The sequence below is a fragment of the Ictalurus furcatus genome, chromosome 3 (assembly GCF_023375685.1).
Source record: "Ictalurus furcatus strain D&B chromosome 3, Billie_1.0, whole genome shotgun sequence".
NCBI classification, from domain to species: Eukaryota; Metazoa; Chordata; class Actinopteri; order Siluriformes; family Ictaluridae; genus Ictalurus; species Ictalurus furcatus.
The window spans coordinates 26,662,811-26,690,378 of NC_071257.1; the positions used below are offsets into that span (position 1 = coordinate 26,662,811).

The window sequence follows — 27,568 nt, forward strand, 5'->3', positions numbered from 1 at the left end:
CTAAGAATAGATTTTCATTTCAGAAGTCGAGACGCAAGCCTCGGCTTAATTACTCTCTGGTGGGGAAAAAAACAGTAAGGTCATTTTGTTTATTGGCAGTCTTTTGAAGATTAGATTTTCTTTTCCTCCAGAAGACTATTCTCCTGCTATTCTCAAGAAGAAGTTGAAGATGTGAAAGAACACCAGTATGGCAGATAAACTGAAAGTCCATGTATTTTTGGGTGCACCCAATCCCCAATCCCTGTCTGAGGGGGCCTTGGATAAAAGTTCCAATCAGTGGAAGACTTTAGAGTTTAGCTGGAATCAAGGAAGGCTAACGCCCAGGAAGGAAGTCGGTGAGGGCCAGATACCTAGTCATATTGCTGCAGAGGCCATTAGCAGCCAGGACCCAAACACTGAACATGATAAGCCTAGCATTTCAGGTTCTCATGATGGTAACGTGATAGTGTCTGAAGATGATTCTACACCCTCGATTAGCCAGTTCTCTCTGGCCAAGCAAGCACAACCTGAAGAGGATGACATGAGTCCACGGCTCGTTATTGAATACCTAGACAGCTGCTTCCCCTCCCCACAAGCTGACCCAAGATCTGATTCTGAGCCAAGTCCTGCCATGTCTGCAAAGACAGAATATCTAACCACCTGGACCAAGACACAGGCATTACTCCTGAAACCTGGAGTGGTTATGGAGCAGGGCTCTGGCTCAGTCAGCACTATTGGATCTCCCCAAACACCACCAACACAAACTCCCTCAGCCTCTCTGAGCTCTCCAGAGCCCTACAGCCCAGAGGTTAGTCCAGGAAATAGAGGTCTGGGAGGAACCCTGCAAGGATCAGTGGAGCTTCATGAGAGTCTGAGCCAAAGGCTGCAGGAAGGAGGTGTGATTTTGTTGCGCACACCTGATGGCCTTCTGTGCTCTCAGGCCAATGCAGTGGAGCAGGAGGACTATGAATTCCATTTTGGCTCCCCAAACAAATCCATAGAAGCCTCGCCTACTCCCAGCACCTCAAAACGGGCTAAGCTCTCTTCAGCTGCAGCTTGGAAACAGCAGGGAACTGGACAAAAAAACATGCTCCTACTTCATGGTCCAACCACACTGCTCTCCAGGTGCATCAGTCACGGAGTGAGTTACTCCATCTTGGTTGCTGTGGTGCACCCATGCCACGTGAAGGAGATCAGCCTCAAGTCTGGAGCATCAACTGGATCCAGTGTTCCGCTAGCTACTGTGATCGTCACTGACCAATCAGGAGTGGAGATGAAGGTGGTGCTGTGGAGGGCAGCAGCGTTCTGGGCGTTGACTGTCTATCCAGGAGATATATTGCTCATCACAGGTGAGTACCTCATTCATATAGCCTTATGTCTTTAAAGTGTCATTTTAAAAAAGTTATGTTCAGTTCTGCACGTTATCCTTAATTTTCCTTTTCAACTCACGAGGCATTTAAATATAGTTTTGATCTAGGTGGTCAGAGTTGGGTGGAAGGGGCAAGCCTTTTAGAGTTTTTTTTAATTGCAATTCACCTCACATTTTAACTGTTAAATAATTATTTGTGGTAATATAGTCCTTTCATTTAATAAACATAAATAAAGATAATTATCATTAGCTACAGTTGAGTTATAGTTGCAAGCCCGTATCTCAACAGTGTAAAATCTGGTTTACATATAAACAAAAATCCTTAAATTTTCCTAAGAAATCCGATTACAGCAATTACTGAAGATTGTAATTAGATTTTAATAATACAGACATCCTTCCTGTATCTTTCATGTCTTTAAAAAAGCATGAGGTAGTTCTTTTTACTATTAACACATGATAACTACACACACAAAAAGCACAGAGAGGTTGAGTGAGCAGGTAGTATATTTTTCTTTCAGAGTTAAAGGTAAAGTTGACTAGGTCAGGGGTTCCCAAACGTTTCCAGGGCAAGGCCCCCGAAATGGCATTAACATTTGACCGAGGCCTCCCTTTTGCAAGATGTCTTTAAAACAAATTAAAAATACAGACTTCTGTATCCCCCTTTTTTAAATTAATAATTACATCTTACATCTTTACATTACATTAGGAATTGATTGTGTGTGTGGTTGTCTGAAAAAAAAATCATGTATTTATTTATTTTTCACACCAAATTGTTGAGGCCCCACGGTTGCCCCTGGCGGCCCCCAAGGGGCCGCTGCGGCCCCCAATTTGAAAATCACTGGACTAGGTTGTAAATGAGTTTATGTGCAAAGACCTGTATTGCTTTGACAGGTGTGACAGTGCATGTGGATAAATGGCAAGGAGAAACTGTATTACAGTCATCTTATACGAGCCAACTATTGAACCTGGGCCAGATCACTCAAGGCCGTAATCCGCAAGGTAACAGAGAATAACAAATTGACGGAAAAAGTAACAAATCTGTTCAACACCCCTGTCTCATTACTGCCCCTCCTATGAAAGTGCATCAGTTTCTGTAGGTTTTCATATTTTTGTATTTCCTAATTTCTTGTGTGCATGGGATATTTCTAAACACTTCAGCTCCACAATATGTAAACCTTCACACACTGAGAGCTTTGTGTACTCATCTATATGAGAAGCGCCCTCTGCTGGTGTCTCTGCCTCCTCGCACCGCTCAGAACCTGCAGTCAATCCCCTTCGTCCACCTCGGGTCTCTACGACCTGACACACTCGTTCATGCGCTGCTAAGCGTCAAACACACCAGGATAATTTCAGGTAACACCCTCTCTTCACATACACAAACATACAGTGTATATTTTCACACTAATTCTACTGTACTTTCCAGTTCTCATAATTATGTGGATCTTTCAGTTTTCACTCTGGAATTGATCTATTTCTGGCCTGTAGTCTTTTATTACACTTTTGAATATAAGCACTTTTCAAATCTTTACCTTAGTACTATATCTTCAACTGGACAGTGGAAGACTGGAAAAAGACCAGGTGATTTTTTTTTTTTCTTCTTCTTATCTTCAACTGTCCAGTTTGGGTGACTCTGTGCCCATGATAGTCTCAGATTCCTGTTCTTGGCTGACAGGAGTGGAACCTGATAATGTGGTCTCCTGCTGTTGTAGCCTATCCACCTCAATATTTGTGTTGTGTGTTCTGAGATGCTTTTCTGCTCACCACATTTGTAAAAGAGTGATTATATGAGTTACTCTAACCTTCCTGGCAGCTCAAATTTTCCCCTGACCATTCTGTGTAAACTCTAGAGACTGCTGTGTGTGAAATTTCCAGGAGATCAGCAGTTTCTGAAATACTTAAACCAACCCATCTGGCACCAACAACCATGCCACAGTTAAAGTCACAGAGATCACACTTTTTCTTCCTTCTGATGTTTGATGTGAACGTTAAATTTAGCTCTTGACCTGTTTTTGCGTGATTTTATGCATTGTACTGCTGCCCCATGATTCTACACTTCACATTTCATATTGAATTCAGTATGTGTTCAAGGCAACTGCTGGAAGAAACTGAGAATCAGGGTATAAAACCTCAGGAAAATTATTAACCGCGTGTGTGTATGTGTATGTGTGCGTGTTTGCTGCTGTAGACTGGCGGACTGAAGCCGAGGGTGTGTCCCGGACAGGCAGTATACCCAAAGCTGTGTTAACTGTAGAACAAGGAGGTGGCAGACAAGGAGCCGTTGTTCTTTGGGGAACTGCTCTCACCTGGCTACAGCACATACACACTAACAAGGGTAAAAAGAGTGTGCAAAGGAATTCTAATGAATTTCTTTGTAGCTACCAGGGGTGGGAATCTCCAGTGACCTCATGATATAGATTCATATTTATTCTGCCATAAATTGATAAATATTTTTTACATTTATAGCAGTCTAGTTTTGATCAGATTTTTTTAATCTATCTATCTGTCTATCTATCTATCTATCTATCTATCTATCTATCATTTATTTAAAAAAGAAAACAAAAAAGGACTCTTCCAAGAAATTGTATTGCATGTAATCATTAACTGTTTCAGACAGGTGCTTATTAGTCAGACTGTGACTAAATGTCAAATTGACATTGTTTTTGGTATACGCGGAGTCCAGAGCGTAATGTTCTAGTCAGTGCAGGGAGCATATATAGTAAATACAAACCCATCTGAGATTTGGTCAACTGTGTTTATTATTCTTGCTTGAAGATGATCTTTATATGGTTTAGAATAAATCCTTATGTTGCCTTTTTGCAATTTTCTTTGCTTAAAAACGTTTCTCTTTTAGCAGTTTATACAGTTTAAATGCGCAGTGTAGAGCTACTGCTATCGTTTGTTTTCTGTGGCAGTATTAAAATTATAGGCTTGTATATTTGATTTCATTCAAAAGTACTTTCAATTAATCTGATAGTTGTAGTCTCAATTTTTTTATTTTTTCTCAAACATAATTGGCACTATTTGCTTAAAAATATGTAAGCTCATGTAAAAGTCTGATTATGATGTTTTGTGCACCAATGTCAAATCATTCACGGATATTTTAAATATGATTGTTTTTAAGATGATTTTTTTTTCTATCCCTCTGTTCAGTATGCAGTGGATGGTTAACGTAATAAATATTACCCCATGTGTCCCTTTCATTTTCATCCCTTGCCTCTTTTGTTAATTTTACATGAAAGTTTGCAGCGTTTGCACTCACATACATAAAACTTCTCATTCCTCATTCTTTTTTCAGATGCGGTTTGGGAGTTCCGGCTGCTGCTGGTGAAACAGGATGTGACTTCAGGTCTTCTAGAGCTTCACTCCACGCCATGGAGCTCGTGCCAGCCTCTGCTCCCAAACAACCCACGATACAAAGAGTTCTGCAGTGCAGTCACTTCACACAGCAGCAGCAGCTTTGAGATTGACCTACACACACTCCTGTCTCAGAAATACACAGGTGAAAGGTGTCTTCAAAGACAAAATATCAAAAACCATTCTTGAATGATTATTGATTGCTTTGCTATCTTTACCTGTTAGGCGACGTAGAGCTGAAAGTTCATATTGTAGCATTCCAGTTCAACAGCAGTCCTTCCCAGGATGCAGTGCTGCTCATGGATGGAGAGACGCCTTTGGAAAGGATCCTGGACATTGTATCTGGTGACATCACTTTCACTGGATGTGGCCTGTGCTGTGCAGAGCTAGACACAGACGAGAATGGCATCTACAGACCGTGCTATCCATGTCTGCCTCATACTGGAGTACGCCGTTATTACAGGTACTGTAACACTCTCCAACTCATTGATGTCGGGTTCTGTCTGACTGTTTATGCACATATCTATCTAGCTGTCTGTCTATCTGGCAGGTTACAGTTGTGTGCAAATGTTGCATCTTCCTTTTTTTTTTATTTACTTATATACTGTTCACTTATCTACCTATATTATTTACTTACTTATATACTATTTACTTAATTACCTATATTCTTTAGTTACTTACTGTATATACGTATATATAAGAATATAAGTAAGTATATATTTATTTACTTATATATTTATACATTTACGCACACAGACATTCACTTTCAGTCATCGTGGGTCCAGAGTATATCCTGAAACGGTCAGCATGAGGATGAGACATCATGCGCACACACATGCATTCACACCTAGGGGCAACAAGGCCAATCCACCTTCCTGCATGTTTTTGGGAGGTGGAAGGAAACCAGAGAACCCGGGAGGAAACCAACATGGACATGGGGAGAACATGTGCAGGAACTCCACAGAAACGGAACTGGTGTGTGAGAAGGCAACTCTACCTGTTCTGTGCCATCCAATTCGTTCACAAAAAGAAAAATTAAAAAATTAACTTTGAGCGTATCCTGCAACAAGGCAACAGCCCAGAACCACCCAAAGATTTTGAAATATTTCTGTCTCCAGAACTGATTTGAAGAAGGTAGTGTAGTATCACAGTATCTGGTAGAGTTAGTGCAGAAATGTGGTGTGGGGTTACAGGGGGTCTAAATTGACATTCGATAGAAAATGAATATCTCCTTAGAGGATCTATACCTATCAGCCATAAAGTTAAAACCACTGACAGGTGAAGTATATAACATTTGATTATCTCGTTACAATGGCACTTGTCAAAGGTTGGGATATATTAGGCAGCAAGTGACAGTCAGTTCTTGAAGTTGATGTGTTGGAAGCAGGAAAAATGGGCAAGTGTAAGGATCTGAGCGACTTTGACAAGGTCCAAATTGTTATGGCTAGACAACTGTGTCAGAGCATCTCCAAAACATCAGGTCTTGTGGGATATTCCCAGTATGCAGTGTTTAGTACCTACCAAAAGTGGTCCAATGAAGGACAACTGGTGAACCGGCAACAGGACCATGGCCCAAGACTCATTGATGTGCATGGGGAGCGAAGGTTAGACTGTCTGGTCCGATCCCATAGAAGTAGCACAAACATACTTAAACAATACCTAAACATTGTTGCAGACCAAGTACACCCCTTCATGTCCTCTGTATTCCCTAATGGCAGTGGCCTCTTTCAGCTGGATAATGCGCCCTGCCAAACTGCAAAAATTGTTCAGGAACTGGTTTGAGGAACATGACAAAGAGTTCAAGGTGTTTGCCTTGTCCTCCAAATTCCCCAGATCTCAGTCCGATCAAGCGTCTAATGGATGTGCTGTACAAACAAGTCCGATCCATGGAGGCCCCACCTTGCAACTTACAGGGCTTAAAGAATCTGCTGCTAACTTCTTGGTGCCAGACACCACAACACATCTTCAGAGGTCTTGTGGAGTCCATGCATCGACTGTTTTGGTGGCACAAGGGGGACCTACACAATATTAGGCAGGTGGTTTTAATGTTCTGGCTTATCGGTGTAAAGAGGGTGGTGTCAGTAAATAAGACACAAGCGTAATTAAATAATATCTGTATCATATTCACAAGGGAAAATGGAAACTTTTAAACAGATTTTTTTTTTTCATTACTAACATCTTCACACACGCACTATTTGACATTTTTGCCCAATAATACATATTACAATACAAGAAAAGTGGACTGTAGTATTAAATGCTAAAACCACATTTCTTTTTCTTTTATTTTTCCATCCTCTCTCATAAGTGCTGTCAGAGTTTAAGTAACAGCCACACATGTGTTTCTAGGCCTGTAGTTCTGACTGTGAGAGAGGGACAGAGTCAGGTCTGTGTGCATGTTCCACCTACACTCGTGCAGAAGATCCTGCTTAACACTCCACCAGACAAGTTGAACAAGACTGTAGGTGAGGCCTGATTAAAAACCAACCAAACATGTCTTTCCCTGTTCTTCCATATCCTGCTCCTCGTCCTCCATCATATCTTCCATGTTCACACCAGACATTGAGTATTTAAAGTGTTTCTCAGTGCTACTTTTATTCCACAGCTCGGGTGCCAGAAGAGAGATTTGTTCAAGTGGTGGCTAAGAAGATCCACTCCATCTTGTCCACTCCAAGGTCCATGTTTCACCTCACCATCCGCAGCCATTTTGACTGTGATGAAAACAGTGTTCCTTTCATACAGAATTTTTTGCTGTTAGATTTTATTGCACAAGAAGCTTGAAGCAATGAAGATCTGCCCTTATATTTATGACTTGCCTTATGTACAAAATGTTTTCTTTTTCAATTTAGACCTGGAATAATTGTACTGTGTAAAAAATATAAGGATATAAATTATTTGTGTCTATGTAAGTATAATTTGTGAAATGAACTTTTGCACAAGCACAGATTTACCTGTATATACAATACAGTTACCTTTTTAATATGTTGATGATTGATTTGAACCAATAAATTAGCTCTGTATTTGCACTGTTTGTAATCATTCTTAAAATCTCTCCAATACATGAATGTCTCAACTCCAACTAGGTGTCCTACATTTCTGGATTATTGTCTCTGGCAAAGAATTTCACATTACTATGTCAGAAAGCTACAGCATTTCCTTGTTAGTACCTACACTAGAAAGAATGTCAACACTGAATGTATTTTAAAAGATAAGACACAATTTGACTGAAATCTGTATGTGGCATGCATCAGAAATTGTAATGAGAATCTACAGTATTAAATGTATATAAAGTATAAAATGGATATTGTGGGAAACAGTATATAAGGTTTAAAACACTGGTTAACATTTTTTTTTGATAGTGTTCTACCACAGCACGGTTGTATTCTCAAATCTGATGAGTCAGCATGTGATTGATTTTCTAGAGAGCAGCTCTGACTGTAGTGCTGGCTGTAATTCACATCACTGCTTAATATTAATGTACTTATTGTAATACATTACTGTTTCTATAGTAACAACCCACTCACAGGAACTTGTATAGCAGAAACTCTACATCAATGGTCACAAACCTCTTCCTTGAGATCTACTTTCTTGCAGGTTTCAACTCCAACCAAAATTGAACACACCTGTTTTAGTTGATCAAGAACTTCTTAAGGCAATGATTATCGTGGTCACGATTATGGTTGGAGTGAAAGTCTTCAGGAGGGTACATCTCCAGGAACATGGCTGGTGACCAATGCGCTACATAAACAGAAAAAAAACAAAACATGTAATTGTTGATATAATGACCCTCCCTCTAAGGAGACATTTATTGAGCATTTTGGAAGGAGTCTCTAGCCCCTCATTGACAGTCAGAGGTAAAGAAGTTCTTTTTATGTGTTAATTTTATGTGTGTGAACAGTGTGAAATAAACTATATTGTACTGGAAATCACAAATCCCTCATGTATGAGTCAAAGAAGGTTACTGTGCTTTCAAGATTTCAGCATTATGTAAAGAAACTGGTGTTTAAAGTGCAAAAATTCTGAAAGTGAATGAATTTGATAATTATCATTAGAACTGATGATGGTAAGTCAGTGAAAGTGGGGCACAAATAGTTTTTGGACATGGACATTTTTGTCCTCTATGGACCTCTACTGAACACATTACTCCATTAATACTGAAGGTAAATGTGGTGTCAATATCTGCAAAAAAATATGATGTCTTGACCTCTCTGAGGTGTTATGATTAAGTCTCTTTGCATCTCTTAAGAGATGATATTGTAACCTGTTCCAGTCTGATGAGCATCAACAACTCTTTATCTGAGGTACTCAGAAATCGCCTTTGTGCCATATGCCATAATACACTTACATACAGATCAGACTTTGACAGATCCCTGTTCTTTAAATAAAACAGGGTGTGCACTCACACCTGATTTGTCATCACATTGATTGAAAAGACCTGACTCTAATTTCACCTTCAACTGCTAATCTTAGATGTTCACATACTTTTGCCACCTACAAATATGTAATATTGGATCATTTTTCCTCAATAAATAAATGACAAAATATAATATTTGGTCTCATTTGTTTAACTGGGTTCTCTTTATCTACTTTTAGGACTTGTGTGGAAATCTGATGATATTTCAGGTCATATTTATGCAGATATATAGAAAACTCTAACAAACTTTCAAGCACCACTGTGTATATATGGGTTAAAATGTTAAAAATCGACTGGACATAAATGTTAAAATCTGTCCATTTTGTAGTGCTACTTTGGAATAAAATATGTCTGTGCTCTTATGGTTTGGCTGTATGCCTGTTGATCTGTATTGACTTCTTGTTATTAAAAGGGGTATACTGGGAGACAATTAGGTAGAAAGTTATCCAAGACCTTGAGTATGACCTTGCTGAGCAAATTCACTTTACCCCAACACTGCATACAGAAAGTGAGAAGTCTTGATAAATACTACTGACCTTGTACTATCATTATTGATGCACAAAAAGTATAGTCAATTACGTTTACTGATGGTTAAAAATAGCGTTAAGATATTTTGACCATTTCCACAGAGGTGCCATTTATAATGTTCCATTAACATTTGTGTGGTATGTCTCATACTGTAATCTAAGATCAATTCCTTTGTTTTGTTTCTATAAACTATGAATTTGTCACCAGCTATAAAAAACAATTTCCTCTTATTAAACAAGACCTTTTAATCATCCTTAAAAGGTTTGGTCAGTGGAACATCAGAGTTATTATGGATGATATAACATTTGGTTCCCCGGGATAGGCTCCAGGTTCCCCCGTGACCCTGAAAAGGATAAGCGGTATAGAAGATGGATGGATATAGCATTTGTATGAATGCTAAAGATCTTTAATGGCCACAGCACATAATATTGAGGAACTCCAGTGCTGACATGAATCATGGGAGATTGACTCATGGGAGGTTTTGTACATTCGTACTAGAGTCAGTGAGATGACGACTTTTCAACTGAAGTAAGAAGTAGTTGAAATCCAGTTCTCATAGATTAATAATATTGACAGATTAAATGGTGATGAAAATTTGGCACACTATAATGTCGATTCCAGGATTGGGGTGTATTAGTAATGGACTGGTATTACATTTAGATTTATGTATGTAAACTGAAGGCAAAAACATTTTAAACATAGGTAAAGTGTTCTTGATAACAACCTGTGTGCATGTTTCAGATCAATTTAAAACATTAACACATGAATAAAAATTCAATAAAAACATTAATAAACAGCAGATTTTTTGCCTGTCCCAGGCCACTATATCTATACTATACTACTTTGAAATATAATCATTAAAATACTACAAAAATATATTCTTTTTGTTTTAATTTGTGAATCTGTTTAACATCTCATGCTTTCCCATAAGCCATCAATTATAGGTTAGAATTATAGGTCAACTTTCTCACAACATTCACTCAGCCCTGTTACCTGAACTCTTCACCCCTAGTGTTCACCCCTGAATTTCCAGAAGCTCATGTGAAGCATTTTTTCTTTTCCATTTACCTTTAATGACACTGATGAGGTCCGTTTGTACAACCATGTTGTCAAAATGACAGATTTATGGATGGATAAGTAAATTATTCGTTTTTTTTAAAAAAAAATCATTACAATTATTCATTAAAATGTTCCTAAATGTCTTTATGCCATTAAGATGGATGCTCATTAAACACATTTTGTATATTTGCTAATCCTACACTCAACCCTGTTACTTTCACTCATTTAAAAAGTATTTAAAAAGCTAAGTTTTATAGAAACCATTTATAGAAAAATGGAACTTATTGTCTGAGGTGAATTTAAACATATTCTACATGGCTAAACGTTTTAAGAGTTATATACTGTATAACCCATACTGTATACAAATGGGTCCCAAATATGACTGAACATTTTATTCAACAAACTGTAAATAAACAAATATATATATAAAAAACACTATTTCCTTATACTGTATGTAAATTGAAAAGGGTACATAACATCATCTATTTGTTATTGTAAATATATAAATATATAGTTTTTCTTTGTCGATTTACGGTTACTGACACGCTTAGTTTCACTCTTTCGCAAGATTTAACACTGAACATTGGACACATGAGCGGAAGTTTGGGAACATATGCAAATAAGGCTCTTGTTGAGCTCCAATCGGATGTTTGCTGAGAGGTCACGTGGTTACGGAATTCCCCCTCAGAGTCCGGGGCTTTCCAACGTCGATGGCCGCTACACACCACTGAGTTCAGTTACCTAGGACTGTGTCCAAAACTAACTCAGACCGAAAGGATGACAGAATTATATCTTCTGCCGCTTAAGAGAGATTTCTAAACGTTCTTTTAATTAATAATATATACTAAACTAACCACTGTGAAGTTTACTGGCATACAGGTGAGTGTAATATCACTTTAACAAACATGTGCTTGTTGTTTTTATTTATTTATTATTCTTTAAATAATTAACTAGTAGCCTACTATTTGCTATACTTATGCATACTTACTACTGCATACTAGTGGGTGCCATTTTAATTGAAATGGTCTTGCTTTGGGCTTTAAAACGTTTAAATGTGACACATTGATGATATATATATATATATATATATATATATATATATATATATATATATATATCTCAATAATTAATGCTAAGTAATACTAAGTAATTCGTACTACCTGTATTGCATATTACCCTAGTAAATATTGTTTTTGAATATGTCCACATCATTTTGTCATACTGTTTAATATGCTAGTAGATAGAAAGGATTTCTGATTTCTGACAGAGCCTGTGTGTGCAAAGCTATATGTACCTGCAGATGTTTCTTTGGAAAATACCTGCATGTCAGCGAGCAGATAGATCCATCATTTAGAAATACAGTTTTAAGCCCTTAGATATATCTTTTTCATTCTTTTTATGCATAAAGAAGAGCATAATGTTGTTAAGCATTTCACATGATGCTGCAGTGGTAGGTGTGGGGAGGCTGGAAATTCCCTGACTATGTCTGTGAACTTCTTGGACTTAACCGACCAGGTCTTTTTTGACTTATTTGTGGGGAAGAGGGGGAATCACATCCACAGGAAGCAACAAGCATGTTAAAGATTTTTGTATGAATTTCCCACAGCTCATTTTGGATTTGTACAGCAGTTCTCAGAATGGCGGGAGCTCTGAGGTATGGACCATGTCTACTTATATCAGCTTTACACTTTTACATATGCATCATTAGAATGGTAACATTCTCATATATACAGTGGGTCTATAGGTTTATTTTACGTTCTTTTCTAATTTAATACAACATTTTACATTACAAATTACTGTCTGCTACAGGTTGAGGGAAACGTACAATCTCAGATCTATTCACATGAATTTTAGGCTTTCTTAGTATTTTTTCTATGTCCCTCTTTTGCTTTAATGACAGCGTGCACTCGAGCTGGCACGGACTTGTGTAGTAAATTCTGGATGATCCACGTTAGGTCAAATCCACTGAAGTGTCATCTGAAAATGTCCGCACTTCAATATAAGGGATGAGACTGAAAAAAATCTGACTTTCTGTACAGAGGAGTTAACATGGTCAATATCACAAATTTGCCTACATTTAAAATAGTGACCTTAGAAATACTGCAGTATCTTGAATATTAAATACTCAAGATATTATCCAGTTTTAAATGAATTTTTTAGAAAAAATAATCAAATATTTCCATTGCGGTCTCAGACTTTTAGACCACTGTAACCAGCAAATTTGGTGTCGTGTAGAACCCAGTTTGGTCTTTTTGACTATCATGCATATGTTGCAACAATCTGGCAACAGTCCTGTAAATAGAGGCCACAGTTTGTGTAGATTGTTCTAGAAATGTTTTCTCATCCATGATTACGGTTGAAATAATTTAGAGAAAGAATCTATAGCTAGGTGCGTAAACAGGAATATGTGTGTAACTTGTGTATTTATGTGTTTAATAAATTATATTATAGACGTATCACAACAGTGTTGCATATAGTTGTTTTGCATGGAAATCTAAAATGGATATATACATTTCTTTATTTTTGTCCATAAGCAAAGCTTAAATAACTTGCTTGACGTGTATAGGCAAATACCTCGGTCGCAGTATCTGTCTAATCTACATGGCTGTCATGGTATATATCATGTTTAGTCCTGTGCTGCTGTATTTGATGTTTCTGCACATGCTGTTGTGTGGAAAGTGTAGGAAAGCCTTCTACAGGTAACAATCCCGTTATTTCATTGAAGTAAGGAAATAGTAAAGACAGGATATATTATGTTCATCAAGTCAACAGGCAAGATTATTTATGTGCCTGTATATGGTGCATCTCTTGCCATCGTAACTGCACAGGATTAATTCAGTAATTAGAAACTTCTGGTCTCCTGGTGCTCACCTGTAGTCTGTGCAAATAGGGTCATATGCATGCCCAGAGTCCTCTCTATTCTGTTGACTGATATGTGAAGATGCACCTTGTGTAACTCCAGGTTGCTGTGGAAAAACAACAGGAAGTCATAAGTTTGCTCTACCTGTGTTGTAAGATAAACGGGCTACTTTTGACTGGACATAGTTGACATGTTGTGTTGTTTTGTTTTTTTAAGACTATAACAGGAATGACTTAATTAACTTGCAGTTGAAAGTAAATATATTTAAGATATTTGTTTTAGCCTAAGTTGAAGTTATACTTCTGTGGTGGATTTCCTATTTTCATGTTGCTTTAAAATCAGTTCTCATAAATGTATGTTTGATGTTAAAAAAAAATATTTTTTATTTTTTGTGTTATGGTTACATCCTGGCTTGCCTTTGTCAATGATTACTTACTAACTGTTTGTTAACATTAGCAATAATCCATCAATGGAATTCCTCACATTCTGCAATTCTAATACTTTACAGTATCAATAAATGATGCAGAAATGCAGAGAAATTATGCATATAACATAAGCAAATATGATATGAAAAGTGATGATACAAAGTAACAAAAGGCATAATACAAACCCACCTAACATGCCCCTACCTACTCTATATCTAGCTAGATTTTTTAAATTTATTTGCTGCCCCAATAAGTAATGTTACTTAAGAGTAACAGGGTAAGAGAGAGCAAAGAAAGAGGAAGAACATGAGATAAGTCCATAGCTGGTTCATGTACACAGAGGAACTGTGTCTCACCGCTAAAATGGTATCCAGGCTGCTTCGCTCTCTTTTTCTCTTATCTCAGTCTCTTTGTCAGAACATCCACCACTCCTCTTTTAGTGACATGAAGAATACCCAAATTGCAAAAAAAGCAGTACACAGAACAGTACAGCGGTTACACCAAAATATAATCAAAACACCAACTGGAGCTTAACAATTCTGCCAAATGAACATTTTGTATATATTTAAGCAATTAATTTTGACAGGCATTAAATACATCAAAAGACTGCAAAAGCTTTCACCCCAGTCATGGCAGAGGTACTGTGAGGTGTGATTAGCTTTAAGTGAAGAATTTTCCTCATAAGCGCACACTTACTGTGCTGTGAGGTCATTAGGACCCACGTCTATGCTGCACGTTCCGTTCTCGTTGCACTGTTTTCCAACAAGGCTGTGTGCATGGACACAAGGCGGCTCGGTGTGTGTCATGAGCTGCACCTCGACGCGAGCATGACCCACATAGTTAAACACCTGAACAGGGAGACAAACCGCATAGGCGTTACATTCCTAAGCAATACTGTGCAGCCATTAAAAAAAATTATTTAAAAAATGTAATTTATTAATATATACACACATGTTCCAATTTGATTTGGAACAATTGTTAGGCTGGAAACCATCAGTGCAGTACTGAGTGTTATAGTTTCCTGAGCACTTTAGTGTATGTCTAGTGAATCCTAAAATCTTTGCAAAGCCCAATCTTTGACTTAGTTGTCACCTCCTTGTATTATTGCACACAGACAGGGTGGGTGGTGGCTTGATGGTTAAGGCTCTGGGTTACTGATCGGAAAGTCAGGGGTTCAAGCCCCAGCACTGCCAAGCTGGCACTGTTGGGCCCTTAACCCTCTCTGCTCCAGGAGCGCTATATCATGGCTGATCCTGCGGTCTGACCCCAGCTTCCTAACACATTGGGAAAAAAATAATTTCACTGTGCTGTATAGATGACTAATAAAGACTCATTATCATCAGACAGATATCATTATCAAAAGACTTATGCACTGCATTCCTCTGTTTCAAAAGTGTATCTTATCTTTTTTTTTTTAGTTTAAACATAGATCATATGTAAATATATATAAATATATGATGTCAAATCTTATGTTACAAGAATCCAAGTTATGAAGTATGTTATAAACAATAATCATTTTGAGGATTTTGGGACTGTACACAAATGAAGAGACAAAAAATTTGGGGGCAGTCCCCTTGGCAAGTGTAGATAGTCTGTACTCTACACTGAGTTGCATGTCAAGAAATATGAATTGGCTGAAGTTGACTAATTCTGCAACAGAGTCTTTCATTTGAATAGATTCCACCTCACTGGAGTTTTTTTTTATCTGAGCTTCCTGTTAAGAGTTATGATTATCATGTTTTGTTTCAGGACTTTAGGTTTAACCAAAAGTCCCTATAGGGAAATTTAGGGAAATAAAGTCTAGTGATTTTTGGGAATGTAAAAGTCAGTGATGCACAGCACCTCATGAAGCATATCTGGATTGGTATGACGATTTCCAAGTAAACTGTTGTTCCAAAACCACCCAAATGTCCAAAGATTTGATAGATTTTAAGATATCCCCTCTAAGCGTACACTGTATCTGAATTTTGATAATTCATCAGGTGTGGGCAAAAGATTTTGTACATTATTTTATTTGCATGATTAACCCTTATGTTCTGTTCACTACACTCTTCACTACAAGGATTCTTCAAGGGTTGCTTTGTATATTTACGCCATCGTAGAATTCTTTCTGACAGTTAAACACTCTGTTGTAGGCTTCTACATAGAACAGCCTGGGTCAGGACCCCTGTCCCCAACCCAGCCCCTGATATCATTTTTTTCCTAATTTGACAGAAATGTTCATTTAAAGTGTATTTTAAAATAGCCATTTTATTTTTATTACCATTTATATGTGGTATACACAATACAAACGGTATTGATGTAAACAGGGAATCAGCTTTGGTTTTGTCCATTTACCACTCTGTCCACTCGTTTTCACTTTTTTGTTGAACCTTGATTAGCCTAAGGGCAAACTGAGTTGAACTTAATCTCAATTCTCATTCTCAGTTTCATAGAGGGGAAAAAACCTTTCATAGTCATTTAGTGTTCTGATATTGCTCCAGTTTTAATAAGACTAAATTTTGATCCGACCAGAACAGAAATTTTAAGCAATGCAAGTTATAAATGTTTTACTTTAAACACCTGAATCATGGCAAATCAGCCTACATTTTGTAAATGTTCTCTCTGCACGTAAACAAAAGCAGCTCAATTGTACAGAAGCCCTCCCACCAGCTCTGTGTACGTGTGTGTCTCAGCTTCTGACATCAGAGGCAGCACTGAGCTGGTATTCTCGGGGCTTTCCTCTATGTTTGTTCACTGCCCTACTTCCTGGAAGTAACGCACGCAAGGAGGGAGGGTGGAGTGTACGCAAGCGAGCGAGAGAGAGAGAGACTAAGGGAGAAAAACACCACTGGATATGCTTTTTCTGCATTTTAGAAAGTGAAACCAACCTCATCCGTGGCCTTGCTAAACCTTGAAGGCTTCTCTCCATTTTGTTTGTCAGGTACATTAAATGGGGAAGATCTTTACCTCTGTTTTTGTGTCATAGATTGGATTAGTAAGATGGGGAAAGGCAGGAGGTAGTTTAGAGGAACAGTCGCAGCAGCGTGTTAAAGACTCGGGCTGTATTCTCTGAATCACGGGCATGACTGATCAGGGTTCTTTTTGAGCTCTAGGGAGATTTTATGCTCTAAATCTGGTGCCTGATTAACACTTGACTCTGCTTCTCTTACATTACAGAATGGACGGAAATCAGTACGGCATGAAAAATTTTGACAACGGGGTAAGGCTTTTTATTTTGGCACACAATTTACTGTGTGTTTGTTTTGTTTTACCAAAGTCGTGTTACTCTGAATGTGACTAGCTGAATGCAATATGGCTGTCTGGATTTTTAGATTTTTGATTAGATCATGGCTATAAACAAGACAGCTAAATATTTGAGTTGATGATGATTTGTTTTGCATCGGAGCTTCCAAATTTGAATAGTGCCACTGACTCTGAACAGATGAGATATCGGTTTTGAACTTGAGCATAAAAAAAGTGCACTTCTCTGTCCAGTTTAAACATTTAGTTTTCTTTACTGACTATTTAGCTAAATAATTTACATAAATGCATGTGATTGGCTACAACAGAGGATCTGCTACAGAAGCCACGCTGGTTCATATTTAGAAAACTAGCGTCAATGAATTACAGCAGTTTTTTTTTCCCCACACATTTATCGGCTCTGCTACAGTATTTTTCGATCCTCTGAAATGACGACTAGAAAACCCAAACAAATCCCCACCTACTCACTATTGCTTACTGTACATGAGCAAAAGCGACTGGACTACAAATCATCATAACATTCCACAGCAGCTAAGAGAAGTTTGTGTTTGTCTGAGCTGGTGGCTTATGTTATCATGCACTGAAAACGCTTTGGTCTGAGTAACATTGGCCTATGGTTTATTTAATATATAAAAACAAAACACAGTCCTTTTTTTTTTAAACCAAGTCTGTAATTTTCACAGTTTGATATGGACATCTCCTATCATCAGTTAATGTCCACGTTCGATATTAAAAGTGAACCCTGCATTCCAGAAACAGGTGAGCAAACCTCCTCAGTGTGTTTTGAATGTTTGACTCTGTGTATTCAAGTGTATTTGATGGTTCTGTAAATGACTGCTTATGGTCAGTCAGTCAGTGGTGTTAACATCGTCTCTGTTTCTTTCAGTTCATGGACCTTACTTACAGATAATTGAGGAGCCCAAACAAGTAAGAAGGCACATTCATTTATCTGTTTTCTTAAAATGAACAAATAGCTTTTGCAGTGTAATGTTGTCATTATAGAGGAGGGATAATGTGATTGAAGGCAACACGTCTCAAGACGTATTAATTTGCTAGCAAAATGTGAGTTCAATAATTGAACATAAAAACTATGAAAAATGAATGAGTGAATAATTTTTTTACTTAATATTTAATGTCCAAACCTTTAACTGGTAGTGCATATATCATCAGGAAGAACGTAATTAAATGTTTGTGCATTTACGTATTTATTTATTTATAGAAGATGAATAAGTGTAAGACAGGCAGACAGTAAACCACGTGGCACTCTTACATTATGTGTCTTGTGATATAAAGCAATGTTCAAGGGAAATTCCCCATGATTTCTTATTTTGACTCCCGAAGATCATCTTTAATCATAAAGTGCAGCTCCACTCTAATGTTAATGACGTGTGTTGTCAGAGAGGCTTCCGGTTTCGTTATGAGTGTGAGGGTCCATCTCATGGGGGTCTACCAGGCGCTTCCAGTGAGAGGAACAGGCGGACATATCCCACTGTTAAGGTGACAAGCTGCACACACGTATCAGAAGCTTCGATAATATCCTGTTATTTCTCAAATTATTCTGAAATGAACATGAATTCTGAAATAATTGAATGGCTGCATGGTATTGCTTATGAATGGAAGGCTTATGCGGTCTGTCTCCCTGTTCAGGTGTTTAACTATGTGGGTCATGCTCGCGTCGAGGTGCAGCTCGTGACGCACACCGAGCCACCTCGTGTCCATGCACACAGCCTTGTTGGAAAACAGTGCAACGAGAACGGAACGTGCAGCATAGACGTGGGTCCTAATGACCTCACAGCACAGTAAGTGTGCGCTTATGAGGAAAATTCTTCAATTAAAGCTAATCACACCTCACAGTACCTCTGCCATGACTGGGGTGAAAGCTTTTGCAGTCTTTTGATGTATTTGATGCCTGTCCAATTTAATTGCTTAAATATATACAAAATGTCCATTTGGCAGAATTGTTCAGCTCCAGTTGGTGTTTTGATTATATTTTGGTGTAACCGCTGTACTGTTCTGTGTACCCCTTTTTTTTTGCAGGTTCAGCAATTTGGGTATTCTTCATGTCACTAAAAGAGGAGTGGTGGATGTTCTGACAAAGAGACTGAAAGAAGAGAAAAAGAGAGCGAAGCAGCCTGGATACCATTTTAGCGGTGAGACACACGTACCAAGCGTGATCACTCAGGCTCATGTTATTCCTCTTTCTTTGCTCTCTCCTACTCTGTCACTCTGTTAAGTAACATTATTTATTGGTGCAGCAAAGAAAAAAATCTAGCTAGATAGGTGGGTTTGTCTTATACCTTTTTGATACTTTGTATCATCACTTTTTTAACATAATTTCATACATATTTTTAACATCAAACATACATTTATGAGAACTGACTTTAAAGCAACATGAAAATAGAAAATCCACCACACAAGTATAACTTCAATTCAGGCTAATTTGGAGTCCTATCTTATAGCATTAGTTAAATAGCCCTGCTAGAATATTAGCAAAGCCTACAGTATGGATGAAAAGTCCCAAGGAGCAAATTCACAGACCTGCTGGTTGTGCCCCTAGGGTAGAATTTAACACCATGACAAATAGAGCAAATAACTGAAAGCTATAAAATTTTATAATGTATTGGAAATTCTAAATTCTTCAAGACGGTTATAATCGACTTTCAATTGTTATAAGGTATTATTATCATTAAGAACTTGACTGATTTGTGTTGTTATTTCAAGTGTATCTGAACTTTGGCACTTTTTTTTTCTAAACCAAAGCAAGATTTACGTTTTTAAAATGAGAAATCAAATTAAAGTTGAACCTCTAATTTTGAATGGTACAGATACAGAAGAGCAGGCTATTGTGCGAGAAGCAAAAGAGCTGGGCAAGAGCATGGACCTTAATATAGTGAGGTTAAAGTTCACAGCTTACCTTAAGGACAGCAACGGAGCATTCACCAGAGCTTTGAAACCAGTCGTGTCCAACCCCATCTATGACAGCAGTATGTTTTCTTCTTCTCAGTTTACTCATAGATTTTATGTTCGTGAGATGTTAGGTCGTCAGTGTTTTAATGACTCAACATTTTTTCCAGAATCTCCCAATGCGTCCAATCTCAAGATCTCACGCATGGACAAGACTTGTGGCTCGGTGATGGGAGGGGATGAGATCTTCCTTCTGTGCGACAAAGTTCAAAAAGGTAAAAGCTCTATTCCTCTGCACTGGTATGTACATAATGTCTTTCTGTAAAAGATTGATTGTGACAGATATATTCCTGCTTCCAGATGATATTGAGATTCGTTTCTATGAGGAGGATGATGAGGGAGGCTGGGAAGCATACGGTGATTTCTCTCCCACTGATGTACACAAACAGGTGTGTTAAAAATCAGTACATTGTTATTTTAGATTTATACTACAGAATAAAGCTTAGTTGTGCATGGACTTCACTTACTCATTGTTTAGCCATGTCCACTTGTGATTAAGATGGACTTTTAGGTATTTTTAAAAAAATATCTTGGTGGAAAGTACAGTGTTCTTTATCTACTGGCTGAATGTTATAATTTACACTGTTTGTCTCCGCCCTCTTCCAGTATGCCATTGTCTTTAAAACGCCACCATATCACAAAGAGATCGAGCGACCTGTCACTGTCTTTCTGCAACTCAAGAGGAAGAAGGGTGGGGACTGCAGCGAACCCAAACAGTTTACCTACGTTCCACAATATCCAGGTCAGTCTTCATAACGGCTAAGCTTTTCATCCATTTTATCCATTCAATTTGCCTCACACTGTTCTTTTTTTTTTGTCAGACTAAGTGTTTTATATTAAGCATCTTCACTTTGTAACATCGTGTCCTCAGATAAAGAGGAGGTTCAGCGGAAGAGGATGAAGGCTCTTCCACAACCCTATGACCACTGGCGGGGACCACAGGGTGGAGCAGGGGGCCTGGGCAGAGGAGCTGGGGGCTTTGGAGGTCCTGGAGGAGGTGGAGGAGGAGGATTATTGGGAGCAGGTAATCAATATACTTGATTTTTTTTTTTCTTCCAGCTAATGCTTTTGACTTAGCTGAAAGAAAATGTTTCAACTGACTACATTTTCAAACACCACATGCCCTCTCAACTTAAAGGAGCTGATTTAAATTCCTTAGCTAATATTTTCCCATGTTACTTGGTAAAAGAGGCACTAATTTTCCATCCATAACTAAAATTAGTGTGATTTGAGGCAGAAATCTTTTCCTTTTCCCTTTCTTGTAAATTGAGGAGTTTTTATTTAAATGAGGAGTTAGACTTTTACTTGAGTAAAGAATTTGGGTACTTTTGCCAACTCGTGATGCAAGAAGAGCGACAGAAACAGATTCTTAGAGTAAATGAGGATGTAGCGAATGTGTGACCCAGTCCCTGAATTAGCAGCAGACTGACAATGAGTACTGAACAGTGCTAATGGGAACGTGATTGACATTTATTTTTTCCGGGACAATAAAAATCATTTTATTTTTCCTGGAAATTTGATTACAATTTTTGAATTGTTCAGATGGAAACATACCCATTTCATTTCTATAGGATTTCAGTTTAATAATGTGGATGGGACGGGCTACTACGGTGGCAGCTGTGGTGGATTTTCAGGAGGCACACAGATGGCAGGATCTGCACCACATCCGGATAATGCCCAGGAAAAACAGCAGCAACAGCAAGAGATGCCCACCAGCTTAGCTGCACAGCAACAACTCGTTCAGATTGGTGAGCAGCAGAGCAGTAGCTATAACCTTTGTTGCCCAGTGGAGAATGCTGTGCTGTGAAGGTTTATGCTGCGTTTTCACGAACATGCATCGTGTGATTCTGTGTTTTCAGCCTCGGCTCTACAGAAGCACTCCACCGCAGCAGCCAAGCTCAGTGCAAAGGCCCTGTTGGATTACTGCAGCACAGGGGACGTACGCTTCCTCCTGGCCATGCAGAGACAACTTTGTGGAGTGCAGGATGAGAACGGAGACACGTGAGTCTCTTCAGTCTCAATTTTTCCTTGTAAAAGGAAATTATAAGGAGCTACACACTCGGGGTTCCCTGAAAATTATTTTAATACTTTAGTCATTAAAAAATCCTAGTGTATTTTTTTAGGTTAGCACTTTGTGAAAATACTCGAATCTTTTGTGTGTGGGTTTTTGTTTTTTTTTTTGTTTTTTTTTTAACTTAATGCACACAAGATCAACATCATCAGATAAACCCTGACCAGTTTCTAATGAATTTCCTTGTTGTGGTGTTTTACAGCCCATTACACTTGGCCATTATCCACCAGAAGCCAGAAGTGGCCACAAAGCTTATTCAGACTATCATAAAGACTCCTCAATTCAAATTCATCAACAAGTTCAACCACCTCAACCAGGTAATTACCACAACATTCTCAGCTTCAGATATCTTTTGTACACTTTTCTGGCCAAGAGTTTCAGAATGATGAAGAGTACAATCTGATTGGCTCTCTGCACTTCCATTTACTGCACTGTACATATGAGTAAGATATAGTCCGTAGACTCAAAAATGTTCTCAGACCTTTGTGGTGAGTAAACAAGATAAGTGAGTATTTGTTGACCGGGTACATGCAAAAGGTCTGTGGTTGGTCATCTACCATGTCAATTAAATTGCATCTTTCTGTAAAAGTGGATGGCTGAATAGTCTCCAGCTATAGAAGGAAGATATCAAGGAATTGTTATATATCATTGGACAATATGCAAATCTGCCCCTAAAACCCTAAAACTTCCCCCAACTCACCTTATGTGGTAAACCGCTATAATAACAGCATACAAAATGTTTTTGCATGGCTTGCATTTACGTATTGGAACATGATGGGCTATTATAATGTCTTGAACACTAGAATTGTAAATGTTATTTTTATCTCTCCTTTGTTTCTTAAAAGAATGAATGAAACATCTGCATTCTCTAACACTGACCACACTCAAATCGACCTCCCAAAGGATTTAATCCTAACATTTAATAAAGCTTAGGGTGACTTTAATACATATTAAATTAATTGCTCCTTGTGACTTCCTTCTGTCCAGACCCCGCTGCATTTGGCCGTGATCACCCAGCAGCCCAAGCTGGTGGAGATCTTGCTAAGAGTAGGAGCAGACCCTACCTTACTGGACAGCGACGGACGGACAGCAGTGCATCTGGCTGCTCATGCCGGAGACGAGGCCGTCCTGAGAGTTTTGCTAAACATGCTAGGAGAGCGCCATTCTCATCTGCTTAACACCGCTGACTTCTCAGGTGAGGTTCATGATTATTTGAACAGGAGGTAAATAGCTTCAGCCGCTGGAAAAATAAGTAAGGAGCCAATTTTTATACAGGTTGAGACAATGCTTGAGGTGAAGTTGCAGTTCCTATTGTTTTCCAATAAAAGCATGTGCTGAAATGTCACATTTCTCTTTTACCACAGTATTTGCCAGTGATGATTGTTACACACACTGTGGTGTAAATTAAAGTAATAAGTGCAGCCATGTTTTTGGTAGGCTCTGCAACTATTGCAGTTGCACTCCATTGCCAAGAGATGTTAATTTAGCACAGTGGATGCGACTAATATATTCTCAGCATTAGCAGCTCATGCAGCTACACGTGGGATTTATTAGCAGAAGAATAATGGTGTTATTATGCTCCACTATGCTGAAATCTTTGTGAGTTATAGTATGTTCTAGTTGAGCTGATTTTTTCCCCCCCTCTTTTATTCTGACTCTTACTTAGGTCTGTACCCACTGCACCTGGCTGTGAGAAAAGGAGGCGAGCGCTGCCTGCGTGTGCTGGTGGAGGCCGGGGCCAAGATCAACATGCCTGAACAGAAGAGCGGTTGCACAGCACTACACCTGGCTGTTAAGGAGAACCTTTTCAAAGTGGTCTGCAGTCTCATTACTGAGGTATATAAAAACAAAATATACAATTTGCAGCAAAAATATTGCTCAATTCGGTTATACTTGACCAAATTATAATGACCTAGAACAATATACATATTTGTGAAATTAGTACCTTCTAATGAAAAATCATAAGAGGTGCTAAAAAACACAAATAGTACAAATTATGCAACAGAGTGGCATCCTAAGTAGTGCCATGGTCTAACAGTCTAAACATATCTGTCTGATGTCACTTTATTGTCTGGAGACTGCGAGTTCAAATCCTCATGATATCTTAGTCGTCTGGCCCAGGAGTCCAAGAGACTATATCTGGCCCTGCTCTTTTGGTGGAATGGACCATCTCTTTCCCCTGCCAATCAGTGCAACACTAGCCAATTTAATGTTTACTCATGTATACTAAATAAGGCAGTTGGTACAGCTTAACAAAGAGTGTTTAACAGTGTTACATGGGCAGCAGTGTGGTGGAACAATGTGTTAGTCCTCACCCTCCCAGATTGCTATCTGTTGTGCGATTGGAAGAAAGTGGGACAGAATTTGGGGCAAAATAATAAACCACAAGATATAAGGCTCCCAAGTGGCACAACAGAAAAGCACCTGTCCTCTTGTTTATGGGTTGTGAGTTTGAATCCATGTTTGCTGTATTCATTTGTCTCAGAGGAAGCATCACCATTCCTGGTTGATAGGAGAGAGCTAGCTAGCAGTGGGAATTGGCCAATGACCAAATTGGTAAAAATCCCAGAAAAAAGGAAAACACAAGTTTTACTATAAGAATGAGCGTAGATAACATTTAGCATGGAGTGATTTGTCAGGACTCATGGCTCTCTGGTTGTCTTGCAGCTGAAGGCTGACATTAACGCATGTACGTTTGGAGGAAACAGTCCACTGCATCTGGCTGCCAGTCTCGGCTCTCCACCCCTCTGCTCCATGCTTATAGCAGCAGGTAAATTGAAACACTTTTATCCCAGACTCTGTTCACTGGAGTATCAAAGAGAGGTTGGTTTAAATGTAATCAATGTTCCTCTCCTCAGGCGCAGATAAACAACTGGAGAATGATGAGCCACTCTTCTGCTACTCCTCCTCCTCTGATGAGGAAGATCAGGGTGAAAGGAGAGACGATGGAGAAGGACTAGTCGAGAAGGACATAGCTGAGCATGTACAAGAACTGTCAATATCATCTGAGAGAAGTCGAGTCAACCCACGCAAGAGACCAGCAGTTGGACACACTCCTTTTGACCTGGCCAACTGTCAGAAGGTGAGATATGCAGAAGAGAGTACAGTTACTGTGATTGTGTATGCTGGTGTGTCATTGTATAGCAGGTTAGCCATACTAACACCACTCTCTTATACAGGTTAAAGATCTGTTGGATAGTACAAAGCCAAATCACCTTTCATCCAAGAAGACAAAAAAGAGCACTGAAGAAGGTAAGCGAGGTTCCAGCAGCTTCTCTAGGTTTCTCTATTAAGCCTTTTTAATAGCAAGCATCCCAAAATAACACGCTATATTTAATGAATATATATCTTTGTGCAGTGAGCCAGTCTCTGGACAACGAAACAGTCAATAAGCTGTGTGGAATCCTCAACAAATGCCAAGTGCCATGGAAAGAGCTGGCAGAGAAACTGGGCATGCTCACCCTGGCACACTTGTACACAGACAGCCCCTCCCCCTGCCAGAACCTTCTAGAAAACTACCAGGTGAGAGAAAGTTTTTAGCACCTCATATCAGTGTGTTGTGAATAAAACACACCTGCTTTTTCACCATTATATGTTGAAGGTGTTCAATTATATTTTAAATTTATTTGGAATTGTATTTGTTACTGTGCATTTTGGGTAGGCGATGTAGCTAAAGATTTCTATTATTTTAAAAATATTATCCAGTGACAATACATCACTGTTATGTATAGCTGTATACACTTCTTAAAGCAAATGCAAACTAAAATGACTAAAGATCCTTTTGACCGTTAAATCAAACAAGTAATTGGAGTATTTTAAAAACCTAAGGGATTGCACATAAAGAATTTAAAAAAAATTATAATAATTAAACAGTTATCTACACTGCAATGAAATAAACCACAGAACACATTAACCAAAATTTTTTTGAAGATGAAATTATCAAAAGGCACTGAACCATATCCAGTCTAGTGACAGTTAAAATATAACACAATGTTGTATCCATATAAAGTTCCATATAAATATTGATTTGAGATACACAGCTAATGTGATTAAAGCACGCGACTACAAGCTGGTCAAACGTTTACATCTCAATCACAGTTGTTGAAGTTGTTGATGCTAAGTGCTTCTTGTCCCCATGTTCATCCTGCTTTCTTACCACAATCTATGTGGAAAGCACAAACCAAGAACATCTACTCTTCATGACAACATTACTGTATATGCAACAGTTTTGAGACTGTGCTCAACAGTAGAAATTGTATTTAGAAAATTTTTGATAGTATATCACCCAGCACTACTAGGCAGTATTGGTTTGTGTGTATGTGTTGCTTACCCTGCCCTGTATATGTGTGACTGCAGTTAAGTGGTGGTCCAATAGAGGGGCTGGTGGATGCGTTGCAGTCTCTTGGTCTGAAAGAAGGGGTCCAACTTCTGAGAGCCAGGCAGCCCAGTGAGGACAAGCAGAGTGCAGGTATGAAGCGTTCTTACCATAATGATCAGACTAGGATATTAGGTCATGAACCACAACCAAATCAGAAATGTGTATAGATATGTTCCACCTTACTTCTTTACATGAAACGATCAACATACCTGCTGCAGGACTGACCATGTTCCCTCTTCTCCTAGACACAACAGTGGACAGCGGCTTTGGCAGTCAGGAAGCAGACACTTCAGCTGTGGATAATGACTGTGAAACAAACTGATTCTATTTGATGCTTTATCATCAACCAAATGGACTCCTCACAGTGAAGAATTGGCAACCCAATTCTGTTGCGAGAGACTCAGAACGAACGTGATGCTATGATTGGTGCTCTAAACACCCCCTGTAGTGTATTCACAGTTTGTGAAAGTTATAAGAATAAGATACTGAGATATTAGTCATCTTCAATATTCCGGATGTAACATTTGCAGTGTCCCTGGTACCCTAATTTCCAATTCTGTTTCCAAATATGTTCTAATGTATTCGTTTATAATGTGTTGTATGCAAACATTTGTTTTGTTTTCTTTGGGCAATTGCTTATGGTTTAGTGTATTACTAATACTGTGTATTTATATGAGGTATGTTTTTCAGCTGTATGCCTGTGCAATAGAGCCATGCTTGAATGTGTTTTTTATACATTGCACATCTAAGTGTTTGCTTTCTGGCCATCATTGAATTTTATTTTAAAAAATAAATGTTTAATTTAGCCTGTTTTTCCCGTGATTGCATTTTTTTCTTCTAGGTTCTCTGGTTTCCTCCCAATGTCCAAAAACATGCAGGTTGGCAGATTGATGCTAAATTCCCCCAATATTCCAGGGACAGGCTCCT

The 27,568-nt window shown here is 38.5% G+C and overlaps 2 protein-coding genes across 9 annotated transcripts in view; both read left to right on the forward strand.

Annotated features, from left to right (window-relative positions):
• Positions 1-9,188, forward strand: part of shld2 (shieldin complex subunit 2) — a 14,566-nt gene extending 5,378 nt beyond the window's left edge. The window contains exons 2-9 of one of the 5 annotated variants that reach the window (XM_053621788.1): positions 132-1,328; positions 2,240-2,347; positions 2,507-2,926; positions 3,534-3,680; positions 4,644-4,847; positions 4,928-5,165; positions 7,049-7,164; positions 7,305-9,188. In XM_053621788.1, coding sequence (XP_053477763.1) covers positions 188-1,328; positions 2,240-2,347; positions 2,507-2,926; positions 3,534-3,680; positions 4,644-4,847; positions 4,928-5,165; positions 7,049-7,164; positions 7,305-7,480 — 2,550 coding nt within the window. In that variant the 5' untranslated portion in view covers positions 132-187 and the 3' untranslated portion in view covers positions 7,481-9,188. The other 4 variants (XM_053621790.1, XM_053621791.1, XM_053621789.1 and 1 more) reach the window with 4 other exon arrangements.
• A 2,223-nt stretch (positions 9,189-11,411) lies between these two features.
• nfkb2 (nuclear factor of kappa light polypeptide gene enhancer in B-cells 2 (p49/p100)) lies at positions 11,412-27,453 on the forward strand. Of its 4 annotated transcripts, XM_053621784.1 has the most exons (24): positions 11,418-11,579; positions 12,307-12,354; positions 17,145-17,187; positions 17,912-17,987; positions 18,115-18,155; positions 18,627-18,725; positions 18,876-19,027; positions 19,266-19,378; positions 20,054-20,212; positions 20,303-20,407; positions 20,493-20,581; positions 20,799-20,934; positions 21,064-21,216; positions 21,764-21,940; positions 22,052-22,193; positions 22,466-22,580; positions 23,251-23,458; positions 23,930-24,099; positions 24,931-25,033; positions 25,122-25,345; positions 25,443-25,515; positions 25,622-25,785; positions 26,620-26,731; positions 26,887-27,453. In XM_053621784.1, the coding sequence occupies exons 2-24, from the start codon at positions 12,338-12,340 to the stop codon at positions 26,961-26,963; spliced, it is 2,748 nt and encodes a 915-aa protein (XP_053477759.1). In that variant the 5' UTR covers positions 11,418-11,579; positions 12,307-12,337; the 3' UTR covers positions 26,964-27,453. The 4 variants fall into 4 exon arrangements, with proteins under 4 accessions (XP_053477762.1, XP_053477759.1, XP_053477760.1 ...); XM_053621787.1 differs by lacking the exon at positions 20,054-20,212 and having other exon boundaries at positions 11,412-11,579; XM_053621785.1 differs by lacking the exon at positions 11,418-11,579 and having other exon boundaries at positions 11,903-12,354.
• Positions 27,454-27,568: the final 115 nt, after the last annotated feature.

What these genes read in the sequence shown, in the direction of transcription:
- nfkb2 (XM_053621784.1), top strand. An exon ending in TGAAAAATTTTGACAACGGG is followed by an intron (nt 17,188 to 17,911) that starts GTAAGGCTTTTT and finishes TAATTTTCACAG; the next exon opens with TTTGATATGGACATCTCCTA. An exon ending in GCCTGGATACCATTTTAGCG is followed by an intron (nt 19,379 to 20,053) that starts GTGAGACACACG and finishes TGAATGGTACAG; the next exon opens with ATACAGAAGAGCAGGCTATT.